At 42.9% G+C, this 18,302-nt stretch overlaps 1 protein-coding gene across 1 annotated transcript in view; it reads right to left on the reverse strand.

Moving 5' to 3' along the window:
• Nucleotides 1-18,302, reverse strand: part of GALNTL6 (polypeptide N-acetylgalactosaminyltransferase like 6) — an 819,656-nt gene that overhangs the window by 46,936 nt on the left and 754,418 nt on the right. Inside the window, exon 9 of the mRNA XM_045552501.1 lies at nucleotides 16,223-16,330. Coding sequence (XP_045408457.1) covers nucleotides 16,223-16,330 — 108 coding nt within the window. The remainder of the gene's footprint in view (nucleotides 1-16,222; nucleotides 16,331-18,302) is intronic.

Consider the following 18,302-nt stretch of genomic DNA (forward strand, 5'->3'; position numbering starts at 1 on the left):
AGGTATCAGTTTTGATGCCTCCAGTTTGTAGCAGGTTTTCGTAGGCTGGTGTCCCGTAGGCTCTGGTTCTTGTTTTCCGTTTAAGTTCTTTATTTTAAATGCTTGATTGGTGTGAGCATTGGCCTACTCTGGTTTCTTATTTGCAGATAAAATGAGCACAACGGCCAGACATAAGAGATTAGTGGATTTGGACTTGAAGTCATTGATATCTCATTCCTAATGGAACTGTACAGTTTTCTTGTTCTGTCCCCCCACCCCCACCTCCAGTGTCTCCTGTCTCTGCTCCTCACCCTCCGCGGACGCCTTGGTTACTTCTGGTGGATGGTGGGCACAGAGAAGGGCTCAGTTAATAGAGCAAAATGCAGAAGAGAGACGGAGTCACAGGGACTGCTCTGATTACCTGTGTTCCTTCCTTTCTAAGGTGCCAGTGCACAGAGAGGAGGGCAGGGGAATGCCACTGAGTGCGAGAAGTGTTCCCTGAGGGATGATTATTTGCCGCTCACATGCTACCACCACCCCTTCAGCACTCCTCCCCTCCTCCCTCCTCCCCTCCTCCCTCCTCCCTCCTCCGCTCCTCCCTCCTCCCTCTTCCCTCCTCCCCTCCTCGGACTCCAGTTTCCCTTGACAGACGATCAGAGTCAACATCGGTCTCTATTGCCATGGATTCCGAATTGCCTGGTTCATTTGGGGACAGGAAAGGAAACAGATGATGTCTTGAGGCTCCTGCTCTGGGCAGTACTGTGTACTACACACACATAAAATCTCCGTGTGGGTCTGCAGTATCATCTGGCCACTTACATTGCATTTTGACAAATGTTCTATATGAAATGTATTTTATTTTCATTTGTCCTCAGAACATTTTTTATAAGGATTGGCAAAAAGATTCAAAGATAGAATAGAAAAAATTAGTCGACAATATTAAAATGTTACTTATATTCAAATTTGATTTTAGGCTGTCGTTCCAACCTTTTTTTCCTAAACTGCAATTATTAAGTAAAGTGGAAATATTCAATTTTCACCAATTTACGCCTCTCTGATAAGTGAAAATGAACAAAGTCAGGGGAACAGCAGAAGTAGAGGCCAAGAAGCACATTACCCAGGAATAATGAGAAAGTGACTTTCTTAAGAGGAAACGTGCCTTGAAAATTCTGGTTGCTTGCCAGAAAGATTTTTCACTAAGGAATCTATTTTGACTTGGATAAATAAGCACTTTTAGACTGTAAGTATCATGAAATTAGGGATCCATTTTTTTCCTTAAAAGGTCCAGTGTCTTCTGTGGTTCCAAAAAGTTGTATCTACTCATCAGGGCATGCTAACTATTGAATTAATGAAAGACCATATCGTGAAATGAATGTGAACAAATTCATAGTGTGTGTATGTAGCTATTGATAAAGGCACTGAAGTAGGAACCGTTTAAAAAAGTGCTGTTGTTAAGGGGTAGATTTTTGTTGCTTTGGATTTTTGAAACAGAAATGGGAATTATTGCAAAAACTCAAAGAGAACTGATGAACTCAGATGCATTCAACTAGAAATGGCTCAAAGGGTCATGATTAATGTTAACCAGAATAAGCAATATCAATAAGTAAAAGGGCAGGAGTCAGCACGTTGGTAAATTGTCACCAACCTTAGGGCAGCTGTGATGTAGTTAACCAGGGGACTGGCAGGAAGCCCTGCAGTATCATGTTCTTTTCGAATTGAAAGACACTAAGCTGCAGGTTAGGTGGGCTGATTTCTCCAGCGCTCCAAAGGAAGCAGCCGGATCATGGACATATTCCAGGGATAATGTCAAGTCATTGATTCCTTTTTTGTAGTTTCCCAGGAGACAGCAAAAGAGAAACAGCCTAATAATTTCAAAGACTGCAATAGCCAGTTTCCCTCTAGCTATGAGTGTTCCATAAACATTTAAATATAAATAAAACATCCTGACCGTTCCCTAATGTCCCAGATGACTCATAGACATCTTCGATTATAGATGCTCTGTTCTCTGAATGGAATTTCCTATCAGGAGAAAACTTTCTACAGTACAAATTATTATAGTCAAGAAATAGCCCTCACTCCTAAACCACCCACATGGCTGGCCAAATAAAATCATTCCGAGGTCATTATTCTGGAAATAACAAACACTGTGCTAATTTGTCACTGGCATCATGAATCAGTATGTAGTTTTTGGGAAAACACTGGACCCACAGCTGAGAAATACTGCAAGCGGTTACAAGAAGTGTTTGGTTGGTCTTTTAGAGATTGTGGAATAAATTGATGCAGTCCAGGAAATAGTATAATCATATCCTCATTTGAGTTCATTGTGGGTATTTATACAGGAACAGATAGACACACATTCCAGTACCTGGAGGTAATGGGGCAGAGCACAGTAATATTTCTCACTTAAGCACTCATAGCTGCATAAACATGTGCAGAGTCATCAAAGAGAAGCATCCCAATAACATCTCTTCTAGAGAGGGTAAAGGCGAAAAATAATTGATCTGAGTTGTCTCATCTCTCTCTGAGATTGAATGAACGTTGGTGTGGGTGCTATAACACCCCCAAAAATAGTTATCAAGAAGAAAGGAATGGCCAGGTGCGGTGGCTCACGCCTGTAATCCTAGCACTCTGGGAGGCTGAGGCGGGTGGATCGCTCGAGGTCAGGAGTTGGAGACCAGCCTGAGCAAGAGCAAGACCCCGTCTCTACTAAAAATAGAAAGAAATTATATGGCCAACTAAAAATCTATATAGAAAAAATTAGCCGGGCATAGTGGCGCATGCCTATAGTCCCAGCTACTCGGGAGGCTGAGGCAGTAGGATTGCTTAAGCCCAGGAGTCTGAGGTTGCTGTGAGCTAGGCTGACGCCACGGCACTCACTCTAGCCTGGGCAACAAAGCGAGACTCTGTCTCAAAAAAAAAAAAAGAAGAAGAAGAAAGGAAGAGTCAAGCATGAACACTGGAAGATCTACACATGTAATTATTTCCTCCCCAACTACCAGGAGTGACATCTCTAGAGGCTGTCTTATATATACAGAGGCAGATGGTAGCTGGGATTCCTGTTTTTTGAGATTTAATAGAAGTGCTTTAACCTCAGTTCGCAGGTCCTTGTCCTCCTCAAGAGTCCTGTGGATTCCTGGGGTCTGTGCTCACACATTCAGCCTTCACTTTGACTTCCTGTTGGGGGACTTTTCTCTCCTGCACCCCGGGCTTGCTCTCTGCCCTCCGCCCTGCAGAGGCTTGTGCAGGTGCGCAGGTACTTTTCCTGTCTCTCAAACACTTCTGGTAGGTCAGCTGGGCGTAGACTTTTACTGAGTGTTTTCGGGCAGTGGCAGAGACTTAGATGACAAAACAGCACAGATGGGTGTGCAAGATGGAGTATTTGACCACTCGAGTTCGTTCAAATCCTTTGGCTGATGATAAAGGGAATTTCTCCCTGGCCAAGATTTCCTCCTTCTGTCTTTTGGCTTCCTGCCATGGTGCCACCTCCTCAGAATTCCCACGGGGCCTCCGTTGTAGGGCTGCACCCTACAGAGTTTCTTCCCCTTTCACGCCAAGCAATGCAGCTTTCTCATTGTCTGTCTCTGCTCAACTTGGCCAAACTCTGAGGACTACCTTTCTTTCCATAACCAGAATGTCCCTTCCAGGCATTTTGCTAAACCTGGGTGCCTTCTCCTCTTTCTGACCCCACCCACTCTTTGAAACTCTTTTCTTATTCCTCCTAATTAGAGTTGCCTAGACTGGCACACAGTTAGGTTTGAATTTCAGATCAACAGCAAATAATTTGTTAATATTAAAGTTAATATTTCAATTATTTAAGCACATAAAGTTTAATTTAATTAAGTTTAATATTTAAAATGAAATATTTGTAATACTTGTATTAGTAATATTTATTATATGGGACATACTTACATTAAAACGTTTTTGTTGCTGACCTGAAATTCTAATTTAGCTGGGCATCCTATGTTTTTACTTGCTGAACCTGGCAACCCTACTCCTGATAAACATAACTTGCGTATAATCTGGGCCCCATGAATGTTTTTTAATTCATCAGTGACTGTAGGCGCAGAATCTGGCCTATCTTGATGCTATTGCCAATGCATAGCGGATGTTTGGCTTCTGTGGAAATTATTCTAGAGCGGCTTCACCCAGCTTTCTGCAGAGAAGCCTGCGTCACACACAGCTGATGCAACACAAACACACAATCCTGCTGCTCTTTGGTTTCTAACTGGGGGACCCTGCTGGCCTCTCTCTGTGAAGCAAGCGGGGGGTGGGGGGAGCAGCCACAGACTGTGGGGAACAGCAGAGCTGACTGGGGCTGCCGGCGCGGGCTCGGCGTGGCTGCAATGGACTGTTGAGGGCTTCATGCTCCCCTCAGTCTGGGGGTAAGCAGGTGATGGCTTTCTGTCTCTGCACAGCTGAGCTGGGGGCAGCCAGGCCCCAAGTTCAGTGTGGACAAGGGAGAGGAGGAGAGAATCCAAATGCATTCAAGGTGGCTCCAAGAGGTTTTCATCTATTGGGATGTACCCAGAGCGGAAGCCATGCAGCGATTGAGAACCAGCTACTAGAGCTGACGAATACATTTATTTTTTGGTTTAGAAAGCAAAGGATTTCTCTGTTTTTAAAAGCTGCAGATTTTCCTACTTCTTGAATGATAAATGAAATAAAAACTTATTTGGAGCACACCTGCTATGTACAAGACCCTGATAGCCTTCTCTATTTTTATGTCACCCTCATGTGGTTCTTTGTGTATCACATGTTCCCCTTTTCAACCCAAACTGATATTAATTTCTCCTTTCTCTGTGTTGCCCAAATATTTATTAACACACTTAGCACATCCAGCCTTATAATAGAGGTCTTTAGAATTCAAGTCCTGTTTTCTTTGCACTATCTGACACTAAATCTTCCTTAACTCTAAGAGTCATCAGGTCTTTAAATTGATATTTTACCAGGAACATTAAATGACACTTCGAGCTCAGCTCATAAGAACAAATTTCCAGCTCTGACTGATCACTTCATTGCACGGCATCAGGAAAATAGATAGTTCCATTTTTCCTGCTAGTTTATGAAACTGCATACATCTATCCACTAATTATTTTTTTTTTGCCAAATACATTTTAGATCCTACTGTTCAATTATCCTAAAAATACAATCCCTGTTCGGTTTCTCAGTGTAGTTTCTGGGGGTTGATTGTTTCTCCGGCCGCGAGGCTGCCGGGTGCGTGCCCTCGTGTTATCTGGGCCGCCTCACCGCGCTGGGGGCAGCGTCCAGTCCTCCGTGCCGGGCGGGACTGCTGTGTGCAACCACGCGGTCCCAGCCCACAGGCTGTGCTTCTGTCAACATTAAGCTGTTATATTATGGTGGGTTGAGTAATACATTTCTCTTTCTTCAGCTATATATATATATATATTTGGTGTTTTTGCCCCAGAAACTGAGGATAACTAGCAAAGCCAATCTCATATAGAAACAGTTTCTTATTTGTCACAGTCACTCCTACAGCAAGAAATCGTATCCCTAGCCCATGATTTTAAAAATTCAGCTTTGATTCAAATGCATTTCTCGTCTCCTCTTTGATGCTTCCGAGTGGCTCAGCGGTCCCGCCCCAAGCCTTTTTATCGTTGATAACATGATAATGTCATCATGGGCACAGCTCAAAAGAGAAGCTCTCTAAGAGAGCCCCAACCTCTCTGCAATTATTCAGCCGAGCTCTACTTTCCTCTGATCTGAAGTCCTCTTTGAAGTCAGTGGGAAACCTTCGGTAGGAGGAGAGGAAGCTAATCCAGCCCTGCAAAGGGAGCTTCTCTGACAGGCAATTTCCTCTTCCTTCTTCCCCAAGGCTGAGTGAGCTGTTTGCAGGTGGTTATCTGCTTTTGGCTGTCTTGAACAAGGGTTAGATTTTTCTTTGATTTTATATCTCTGTTGTATTTTTGTCCAAATATTTTGGATATTTATGGTAGTGTTTATGATAGCATTTAATGTAGCCTTTAGATATAGGACAAACACAAAAACAGCTCCCCAAAAGATTGAACTTACTTAAAAAAATGCTTGTAGGCCTGATTTTAAAATCAGCTTCATTGAGGAATAATTTATACACAAGAAAGTGCTCATATTTAAAGCATACAACTTGGTACATTGTGACATATGCATATTTTAGTGAAACCAGCACCACAATCAAGGTAATGAACGTGTCCATGACCTGCAAAGGTTCCTTCACGCCTCTTTGAAATCCCTCTCCCCATCTCCTTTCCGTGGCAACCATCCCCAGGCAACCACTGGCCTACTTTTTGTCACTCTAGTTTAGCTTGTATTTTTTAGAATTTTGTATAAGTAGAATCATACAGTATGTATTCTCTTTGTCTGGTTCTTTTTGTCTGGTTCCTCCAGAGATGCACCACGAGCCAGAGGCTGATACTCTCGGGAGCGGTGGTGGCAGCGTGGCTGCTCCTGCAGCTTCACGGCAGGACACAGAGGCCAGTGGGAGCAGAGGCAAAAGCTGCAGGTGGGGGGTGCAGAGGGCACACTTCTGCCAATGGGCACACGCACCCCCGCGATGCAGCCTTTGGGGTCTCTGGAGTCACTTGGGGGATAATCTGAAGGGCGTTGTTTCTGGCATTGGTATCTCAGCTCATGCCCATCACAACTTGGGCATAAAAGGAAGTATGACCTTATTTTTAGGTGATTATTATTAATTCATTTGCTGCTTTTTATAAATCACAATGAGCATTATCTAGCCATCACTCACAGAGACTGTCAAGAGTTCTGGGCCCTCGCAGGAACATCCGCAGCAAGCTGTGCTCAGACCACATGGTGCCATGACATTTATTCCAGCAGACCCTGTTCGATTCTCCATATTTTCAAAACAGGCAGAAAAAAAAATCGCTGTTTCCAATTGCTCATTGCAGGTCCTTAGATTGAAAGTTATGTCTGTTCAAATTCAAGTAATCTGTGAAATTTTATGTCTATGAACTGTTTTCAGAATTAGAACACCAAAAGCATCCAGACACCACAAAGCTGTCATTTGGTTTTTGATCATTTCTCAGTTTACAAAATACCAAGTGGAATGACTTTCTCCATCTCAACTGGCACTAAAAAGCAGATACACTGGGGCTGGGATTGCAGTTGGAAATGGAACTCTCGCCATGAGCTAATAAACTATTAGAAACACGGGTGATTGGGATGGAAATGAAATAGCAGAGTCAAGCACAGTGTCATTGTGCATTCGCACATGTCGTGGTAAGAAGCTAATTCCACCAGACGAGTCCCTCCTCTCCAGGTGCTCCTGTGGCTTCATCATCGGACTGGGGACCTGGCAGCAGAGTTGTAAAACGGCCAGCCCTGCTCCCCCTCGCAAGAGTTGCATTTTTGGTTATGGCATACTAAAATATTTTAATTTGCTTAAATTTCAGCAATGTCATTTTGTAGCAGCAGGGACCTATATTGTCTGAGCCAGCGTTCTCCTTTCTGAGGCTCTGGTGGAGTTGTGAATACGGGGAAGTGTTCGGTTCTAATGGGGATAATGCTAAAAATGCAATTATAATTCCCCTAACCCACAAATACGGCTCACCACACAGTTTGCTTCTCAAGTCCTTGAAAAAAGAAAACTATAGAAATCCAATAACAGGCCGGGCGGTGACTCATGCCTGTAATCCTAGCACCTGGGAGGCCGAGGCGGATGGATCCTTGGAGCTCAGGAATTTGAGACCAGTCTGAGCAAGATCGAGACCCTGTCTCTACTAAAAAAATATAGAAAGAAATTAGCTGGACAACTAAGAATATATAGAAAAATTAGCCAGGCATGGTGGTGCATGCCTGTAGTCCCAGCTACTCGGGAGGCTCAGGCAGGTTTTCTTGAGCCCAGGAGTTTGAGGGTTTGAGGTTGCTGTGAGCTAGGCTGATGCCACGGCACTCTAGCCTGGGCAACAGAGTGAGACTCTGCTCTGTCTCAAAAAAAAAAAAAAAAGAAATGCTAAATAACAACATAAAGTGCCAAGGTGCTCTAGGTAAAAGAAAGAGAAACCAAAAAGACTGGGAAATGTATCGTAGGAAATAAAAGATAAATCCTGTTTTAATTTCATTAAGGATGACAGAGTAAAAGTAAAGATTAATCATGACAGCCAATTATCATGTAAATACTTAGGACCACCATTTAAATATGATATTTATTCTATAAAACATTCCAATAGGTGTAAACAAAAAGCAATGTAAAATGTTGGTCCTCATATGATAGCCCAAGAAATGCTGAATATTGTCCCCGTAGCGTGGGGACTACCTGACTCCATTACAAGCTTGTTTTGCACATCAGAAAGCATCAGATGATTGATCCACAAGTCAGAGCTGAGCTGAAACTTGGGAACGCACCAAGGAATACTTGAAACAACTGAATTGAGCAAAATGTCTTAATTTGGGGAAGCACATAGCATCTGTGGGAGCTTTTGAGGAAAAATAAATGTAAAGCAAATAAATAGGAAGAAACCAAACTAAAAGGTAGTTTTGCGGGAAATTGCTAAGTTTTGAAATAATGGTGTCTTCACCTCATGTTCTTTTCATGATACTTCCAACAGGCAGGAGGCTGCACCTGTCAGCAACTTGCTACACAACTTTCTTTTTCAGTGTCTGTTTGGTATGAAAATTCTGTGCTTTAACTCCATATTGTTCAAAATTTTTAAAGACGATATGTGATTCTATTGTTTATTAAACAAAATATATGGGTCCCTAAAAAAATTCTGACACCAAGGTGTTAGGAATTAAGGGAGGAGAGAAGGGCCAAGCCGTGCAGAGTGGATTTGGGTCTCCCATTTTCCCGTTTCCTCTCGGCAGGTCCTTGGCGGACACGAGAGTTTCACTTGGTCTTATCTTCCTGGCGTGCAACACGAGCAGGAAATGCCCGGTGTTGTAAAAGGTGACACAGTTAACGTGTGAGCATGAGTGCTCTGTCGGCGTTGCCCACCAGCAGCTCATCTGGGTGTAGGGGCGTGTCCTGAGGAGAGGTGACATTGCATTACTTTCAAAGCCGTGGCTTCATCTAACTGGCAAGGCCCCACGCTGTCGGTTCAGGGCACGTGGCATGCTGTATGAATTGCTGCCTGGCACACAGGAGGCACCTATTAAATATTTAGTGATAGAATCTCTCCAGCCCGAGCCTTTTGGAGGCTAGAGAGGACATTTATCTTCACAGCATGCAATAAACGCATCATAGCTCAATGATTTACTGAATCATTATTGTCACATAATAAATTTATGATTGATTTTTAGGGGGAATATCGTGGAGAATAATGAAATATTATTTAGGGCAGATGCCTGAATTTCTTAAGGAAAAAGCCCCATCTAAACAAACAGTATTATATTTTAGACTGTGGCCAAAAGGAGAGAGAAGCAAACACATGATTGACGTGTGTGAATCATCTTTAGTTCTTGTCAGAAGGATTAGACAGCCTTGTTGCCCTTTTGTGTTTTATATACATATTATTTATTTTTGAGATAGAGTCTCGCTCTGTCACCCCTGGCTAGAGTGCAGTGGCATCACCATAGCTCATAGCAACCTCAAACTCCTGGGCTCCAGCGATCCTCCTGCCTCAGCCTCCCGAGTAGCTGGGACTACAGGCATGCGCCACCATAGCTGGCTAATTTTTTCTATTTTTAGTAGAGATGGGTCTTGCTCTTGCTCAGGCTAGTCTTGAACTCCTGACCTCAAGTAACCCTCCCACTTCGGCCTCCCAGAGTGCTAGGTTTACAGGTGCGAGCCACTATGCCCGGCCTGCCCTTTGTTGTATTGTAAGGAAGAATTAGAGGTAGTTATTGTTTTCAGAGGAATCGCCTCTGCACAAAAGTCCCAGCCATTTATGCTGGCTGAGGAAGAATTGGGGAAGAATTCATCCTTTCCTGCTTTTGGGGAGGAAACCTGTGTTAGGCCACCGTGTCCCTGAACTCATTGATAGTTTCAAATAAAGCACCTGAACCCTATGGTTTTAAGAGCAGTAGAAAGAAGTGCTGACTGCTGTGGGTGTCGGAGGTTGTCATGCTACAGCTCCAATCGTGGGCAGCTTTACGAGAGTAACTGATTTACAGTCATCAGGGGAGAAAGGTCAATTTGTGGGACTGGAGATTTCCCATTCATCACCATACTTTACAGCCTTGTTGGTGATTTTATTTTCGGATCTCAAACTAGTCATTTTGGGCTTGTGAATGCTTTTCCTCGACTGATATAGTTTTCTGACATCAATAAGGGCGAGCTGTACATGTCAGACGTCGTGCTCTTCCATTTCAGCTATTTCAGAAGGGGGCAGCCGAGACCACGGTCCGCAAGGAAGAAGTGTTTGTGCATTGACTTGGGGGAGCATCTGGCTTCTGCATCGAAGCATTTCTCCTCCTCCTCCTCCTCCTTCTCCCCCCTACTCATCTCTCCAGCCCCATCAATTTGGAGAGTCTGAGATGATCAATGGAGTCAGCAGAGCTGGATGTCACCAGGGAGATGGCCCTGGAATAAAGGCATCATGGGAAGTATATTAAGAAGTCGTTTCACAGTTGACAGAGGCAACACAGCCAGACTCAGATTTAGCCCTGTGCCCATGAAATACAATAACCACAGGAAATCTTCAAAGGTCATTGCATTCGGCTAAGAAACCCTAAGTGAATATACAGAGTCAAGAACATTTGTAACTTGTATGAAGATTAGTGTAGCCTATAGGATCACTAAATATAATCTGTTAATACCACTGTGCATGTACGATAATGCTATATGCTCTTCAGCAGTCCCTAACTTTTTTGGCACCAGGAATGGGTTTCGCGGAAGACAATTTTTCCACGGACGGGAGTGTTGGAAAATGGTTTCAGGATGCTTCAAGCACATTACATTTATTGTGCAGTCAAACTTCTCTGCTAATGATAATCTGTATTTGCAGCTGCTCCCCAGCGCTAGCATCACCGCCTCGGCTCCACCTCAGATACCAGGCATTAGATTCTCCTAAGGAGAGCACAACCTAGATCCCTCGCATGCGCAGTTTACAGTAGGGTCCGCACTCCTGTGAGAATCTAATGCCGCGGCTGATCTCACAGGAGGCAAAATTTATGCGGTGATGCGAGCGATGGGGAGCAGCTGTGTATACAGGTGAAGCTTCCCTCCCTCACCTGCTGCTCACCTCCTGCTGTGTGGGCCGGCTCCTAACAGGCCACTGACTGCTACCGTGGGGTTGGGGACCGCAGCTCTATATGACATATACTCCCTCTTCAGTTAAATGCTAACCCCAATTGTGACATGATAATCTATACAAAAACAGTTTATACACAAGTAAGCTATATGAGATGCATCTCATTCCATATGAGTTTGCTTATTTTCATTTAACCTTTTCTCGCCCTCAGGACCTGCCGGCCCTGCTGTACACAGATCCCTGGGCTGCGTGTGCTCTGCCTCAGTGCCACAGCCAGGGCCATTAGCTAAGAGGGTTTAAGATTTGTGCTTGGCTTGCTCATCACCTGCACTTCCAGGGCCTCTTGCAGAGACTGGCACAGTAAGTATTTTGTTTTTTCAGAAATGAAAATTTATTGCTAAAGATAATCTGGCAAAGATTTTTGTGGGCTCTCAGAATTCTGGGTGGGAAGTCTGTGCATGTCTCCCCAGATCTGGCTCTGCCTGAGCCCACGAAAAGGCTGTTGCTTAGAATTCGCCTTCTCCAAAACCACCCTCAGCTTCCCCTTTCCTCTGGCTCACTTCCTGCTTTTGCCCTGACCCCACTTTCCCTCCGACAGCAACATGGAAACCTCCTGCTGTGGCAGCGCCGCCTCCTCGCACAGGGTACAGATCAATAAAAATAATTTATGAAGTTCTCTTTACAAATGCTTCTTGCATTCAGAACGTTACTGCCTTTAGTCTTTTCCCCTTTAATGTTTACTTACTGGCTGGTCTTTCCATTTTACCTTTTCTGTTGTTACCCTGCACTTCGTGTTCCCAACCCCACAGTCTCCGAGAACAAGGTCCAGCCGTGGCCCTCAGCCAGGGGGGCCCCCAGGGCTGCCTTTGGGGTGCAGGTGGGTCTGACCCCGCAGGTGCCCGCACCCCTTGCGGCTCCCTGTGCCCGCGCATCCCGCTTGGCCTTTGCTCGCGCTGGTGCCAGCTGCTCCTGTTTGTCCCGAGCCTTCTGGAAGGGGCAGAGTGGTCGGGAGAGCGGCCCTAGGGCAGACAGACCTCGGCTCATAATCCCACCTCTGCCCACTCGCCGTTTAACCTCCGGCCCTGCCCTGTGAGTTAACATTTTCAAGAGCTGGGGAACTGCCTGCGCAATTTGACTTTTATGGGATTTGACTTCTTTGGTTTCAGTTCTTATCTTGGAACTTGGAAAAGTCTAAATTCTTCCATGCTCTTGAATAGTTGGTATAAAATCCAAGACGAAATGTTAGAGTAAAAAAAATTATTGATGCTATGTCAAAGGTGAAACGCAGAAGTCCACAGTCCCCTGCTTCGCATTCTCTGGTGTCCCTTACAGACTTGGTGTGAGGGTTGGCTCTAAGCTTGTCTCCAACTGGCCCTAGGGCTTGCTGCGTGCGGGTCCGGACTGCGGGGCTGCCCTCCGCGGCCTGCGACCCTCCCGGGGAAGCGCGCCTGGCTCAAGCTGCTCCCGTGAGGACTACTGTGGGCTGCCACCGGCTGGCACGTTTGGTCATGGGCGACCGCTCTGCACCTCTGGCAGGTCCCTGCTATTAGAGCCACCTGTCTCAGGTCCAGTGGCTTTGATGGTCCCCAAACACACGGGCATTTATAGAGGAGTCTGAATCTTTTCCCCAATGCGCCAGTAGTGACTGCTCCGTTGGAAGAGTTCTGGGCTCCGAATAAAGGATCTTTGAGACCTTCCACCCATTTGCCACTCAGCCACCCTGGCTGTGCGAAGCGCCACTCAGTGGGCCTTCACTGAGGAGCTACCCACTCTTCTGTGATGACGGACAATCAGTGCTGTCCCGAGGAAGGGATAATTGTCACCACGGCCCTGGTGTCTTTCTGGTCTCCCTACAGCTCTAGAGATGGGCATCCAGACCCTCAGGGCCCTGCTGTGCCCCAGAGTGCCGACATTAGGCCCCCAGCCGACTCAGTAAAAATATCTAGGTTTATCAATGACAAGTGAATACTCGATTCCTAGATGAAGCTGGATCGTAAGTCACTGTGTCCCAGAGCTTTGCATTTTGCGGGAAATGATACAGTGATGCTAATTGTTGTTTTTGCCAAATAAGGGCATTAGCAAAAATTTACTATTATGTCTCTCGTCATATGAAAAGAAGAAAAGCCTATAATTGCTATGCAAAGAGATGTATTAAATTGAACAGATTTAGCCTTGTGATTATTATTTTTCCCAGTGCACTGAGGCTGGTGAAGACTTGGCCAGAAATTGGCTCTAGTCACTTGTCCTGGGTTTGGGAAGAAACTTGTAATTTAATTTAGGTGTCCTTGTGGGTCCTCTTTGAAGTCGTTTAATTTGAGAGGACCAAAGAAGGTCACAGCTGTGGTACCAACTCCCCCTCCTCTTCTTTTTGATGCATTTGAACAATTACTCCTTGTGTTGTATTGTCCTCTAATGGTTTCATATGGGGCTATCTCGTCTCTTCCAACCAGATGGGAATGCTAGGTAAATATATATCATAGAAGGTACTGGATAATTATTTGAATTTATTTCTATAATATACACTGGTTTGCTGTTCAGTGCACTGCAGGCTGTTCACACACATGTGTGTGTGTGTGTGTGTGTGTGTGTGTATTTTGGAAGTTTGTTGGAATTATCAATTTACATAGGTACATAAATGAAAGGTGCACACTTTTGAAGAAGTAGACAAGTTTTGTAGAGTAAGAAAACAAGCCTTTGGGGTCAAGGTTCCACCTTCATCTCCATTTCCTGATAAGGCTGAAAGATTAAAATACCACGTGAGTAGATGTGGCCCTGCAGTTGAAGCATCTTTGAAGTCTCTCATCATTTTGGATGATTTAGTAATAATGTAGGGTGTAGCAAAGTAGTTGAGCTGCTCCCACAAAATATCAGAATTGTTTTTCATTTTAATATACTTTTTTTACTTAAAAATTCATAAAACAGTCCTCAGAGTGACAGTTGAGCTTCAATATTTATGACTTTCTGATTGCTCTAGCAGTTGAGGAAAAAGAAATAAATAAAAATGAGCCCTCAAGTAAGATCTGAGTGGAAAAGATTAAAATTCAGAATTATGGAGTTTTTTCATTTGAATGAATGCTCACTTTTCCCTGGAAGTTTTATGTGCCAGGCCTAGTTTCCCTATATTTGACAGTCCTTGAAAAAGTACTTAATTTCTTTCTTGAAAATACATGAGCAGTTTTATTTTTTGGGAACAAACCCTTTTAGATCAGCACAACTTTTCCCACCAGCTTTTATACCCTACGCTGACTATAAACCAAGCACAGGCACCTCTTGCAAGTCAAAGGCTCATTTCAGAGCACAAAGGGGAGGCGTGTGAGTGAGGGGAAGTGGAGAAATGACAGAGCATCATTATCTTTAGGATATTTAAACTGTTAAACTGCTACGATTTATGGTTTCTACCTGGCTGATTTGTGATATGTGGCAAAATTGTTCAATCATTTACCTTCCTGTGAATTCTTGTTCTTTTCTGATTCATTTGTATTAAGTCTTACCACTAAATTAAACCATATCTCCTTACCCAAGATGTAGCTCTTTAATTACTTTATGATTTTGTGATTGGTTTCTTTTCTTCAAATAGTGTATTTCTACAGCAATTTAGAGGAGTACATTATTAATGATTAATTAATTTTGGGGGGAGGGAGGAATAATATGACTACAGGTTGAGCATCTCTAATCTGAAAATCCAAAATCTGAAATGCTCCAAAAGCCAAAACTTTCTGAGCACTTGACAGGATGCCACAAGTGGAAAATTCCACATGTAAGTATTTAAGACAAACTTTGTTTCATGCACAAAATTTTCAAAAATGTATTAAAAATCACATCCAGGATATGTGTATAAAGTGTATATGATGTTTGGACTTGGGTCCCATCCCAAATATATCTCATTATATATGTGCATAGATTCCAAAATCTGAAAAAAATCAGAAATCCGAAACACTTCTAGTCCCAAGCATTCTGGATAAGGGATATTCAGCCTGTATTTCCCTTCAAGGTGTTTGTGATGTCACAACATTACTGTAAACTCTAACTGCTGTTCAAGATTGTGAATGTGACTTGAGAAAAATGGACACTGTTGACAACTAATCTCAGAAAGGGCATGAGGAAGAATGACCTCTCCCAGAGAAGAGTCAGTATTAATGAAAATTTTACTATACTTCATTAAAGTGTTTACGTTTTAGTAACAACTTAAACCCATAGTGCTTTCTGTTCTTATTTTTCCTGATTAATTAAGATTTCAACAGATATCTGAGTGTCACCGGGCCCTGTTTTAGGTGCTGGGAGGACAGCAGCAAATGACACAGAGAGCTGTGCCCTTGTGTTACTGATACTCTACTGGATCCTGATGGATTAGTTTATTCATTGTTTTACAAAAGCTTGTTACGTGAGCTTACTGAGCTTTATATGAAAGACTCAGATAGTTATATATTGCAGCCCTCCTCCTAAAAGGACCAAAATGAAGAGTTCAGGATTAGATTCCCAGGAGAGCACTGTGCAAGGAGATATGGTCAAAATACCCTTTTTCTAGATTTGGCGTCTGAGCTGCAGCAGGTGCATACTGGGGAAAAGGAAACTGACTCGGCCGTGAAGCAAGTAACAGAACATGGAAAACAGAGAAGCTGTCAGGACTGTTAGGAGAAGGTATTGTGACTATGTCCTCCTGGACATGTACGAAAACATTCTAAAAGGCAGAAAAGAAAAGCATCCTGGCACTTGGTCTGTGAGAAAGGTTTTATTCAAAAGAATATGGTGAAAAAATATTAGACTTGGCCAACTTTAGAATTTTGAGGATGAGTAAAATTTTAGGCAGAGCTGGCCCCGGTTACAAATGACCAGAGTTTGGTCACCCATCTCTCCCATCCCCCCCTCACCCCTTTCTGCGTCTGACTTATCACATATCCTGTTGAAACAATTCCTAACAAGAATGGCCATAATAGTTAATACTTCCTTAAGCAATGGAAATCAAACTGAGAAACACAGGAGCTCTCTGTACATCAAAGGGTGTTTGTGAGACTGTGCCTTGGATCACACCGTGCGTGAGGCTGGCTATTCTGCCTGCACAAAGCCACACCGAGCCCAAGCTGGTCTGATCCCGAGTTACTCACTCTTGCCAGGCTGGTCCCGGATGGAACTTTGTACGGGACATACTTTCTGTAGATATGACCAACTCTCGAACACGGAACGTCAAACATTTCTCCTCCACACATCCAAACCTGAAGGGGGAAAGTATAAAAAGAGAACAGTGAATTTCACACAATAAAGCAAGTAGAGCCCCTCAGAAGGCAGGAGGATTGCTTGAGTCCAGGAGTTTGAGTCCAGCCTGGGCCAACATGGTGAGAATTTGTCTCTAAAAAATAAAATTAAATATAAAAAAGAGGAATTATTAGCAGGATTTATAAAGTGTCTCCAAATCTCAAAGTCTCTAAATCAATAATTTCTATTTATTATAAATAGTTGATCAAGGAAAACCACATTTTTTAAAAACTTAGATTCATAAATGTATGGAATCAAAACACCAGTTTATTAAAATCTTATTCCCATAGATAATATGTTGACTTTTAAAAAATTTTAGTAGAATTTTATAACAAATATTCTATTGAGCTGGTATTTAATGCTTAGACATCTTATTTATATAGATATTTGCTTTGATAATTTTGTGGAATCAGTTGAAGAAATAACATTGGAATTCAAAATGTTAATTTAAATGTTTAAAATGTAAAAAGTGGAATTCGCTTTGGACCTCTGTTGGAAAGGACCAAGTGTCCCTCCTCAGGGCTTCCTGCCATCAAGCTGTCTCTTAAAGAAATTCTCCCACCCTATCCTTTCCCCTTTTTCCTGTTCCTTGCGTCTATCGTATTTATTATCCAGATTTCAGCTTAACCATTAAAACAACCCCCAGATTTGGTTAGAACTCCCTATTTTTATGCTCTCATTCCATTCTGTTTCTCTTTCACATAATTAACAGCCAACAACTGTGTCCTGAGCACTTACTATATACGCCAAGCATCACTCCCCAGGCCGGACCTGTAATATGTGACCAATTCAAAGTTCTGAGCACATGGACCTTTCTTTCAAGTGGAGCCAGTACTTAGGACAACTGTAATTAATTGCTTTATATTGTGTGCTCCTGTACGATTTGTGTAGCGCTGGCTTCTCCTCACTGGACTGTAAGTTCCATGATTGTTTCGTTCGCTATTCTCTCTTCAGCTCCTAGTGAAGGGTTTAGCACATAACAGGTACTCAGTAAATATTTGTGGAGGCGTTGAGTGTGATCACTTCTTTCAATTATATTTATGCTCTTAGGCTCTCAGGGTCTTTCCAATTTAGTGTTGCTTCATACAACCTCAGGGCCACCTTGCCTTTTACCATAAGCACACGTCATAGTTGTCCTTAATCTTTGAGTTGTTTTAGTTTCTAGCCCATGAATATCACTATGCACTTCTTTATTTTTTTCAGTCTTCCAGTAACTATTTCTAGTTTAGTAGAAGCAACCACATCCTGACAGAGTAGAGAGATGTGTTTAGGTAACAGCGTAGGAACATGGTTCATTAGGAAAGCACGTTGTTGTGACATTTATCAAATGCTGTCTATATTTGTTCTGAAAGATGTGGTTTATGTTTTTAAAAGTCATTTTCTGGTAGTATGAGGTGTTGATTGTCTAAAAAAAATCTATGGCATGCCATTCTTAGGTATCTAATTCTTGGAGAAATGTTTTACATTTACAAATAATGTGCCTTCTTTTGAAAACATGGATATTTTAAAGAAATGTTATTTTACTCATGAATGAACAGAAGGCATTTTCTTTATCATAGTGTAGTTCAAACTGACTGAATAATTAAATGTTTGTCTTATTTTTTAAATCACATTCCCATATCAGCCACAAACTGGAATTTAGACATAGAGAATGTTAAATTGAATGGAATCATACAATTGTAACTGGTCACATAAAGTATGAAATTAGTTTCAGTAAGAAATTGTCAGGAGGACACTAAGATAACACTATTATCAGGCTTAAAGTGAAGCATGATATGCTGTATGGAAATGGTGATCTAAATTCTCAAAAAAGTTTTTATCAAACCATTCAGTTCCCACACTGGCCACCTCTCTAATATTACCTCCTGCTCTTCTCGCCCTCCTTCTGCACAAGTTTCCTGGCTTCTTTTCTGTTCCCGCAAGCCAGATATC

This window comes from Lemur catta, chromosome 5, assembly GCF_020740605.2.
Source record: "Lemur catta isolate mLemCat1 chromosome 5, mLemCat1.pri, whole genome shotgun sequence".
In the NCBI taxonomy this organism is placed as follows: Eukaryota; Metazoa; Chordata; class Mammalia; order Primates; family Lemuridae; genus Lemur; species Lemur catta.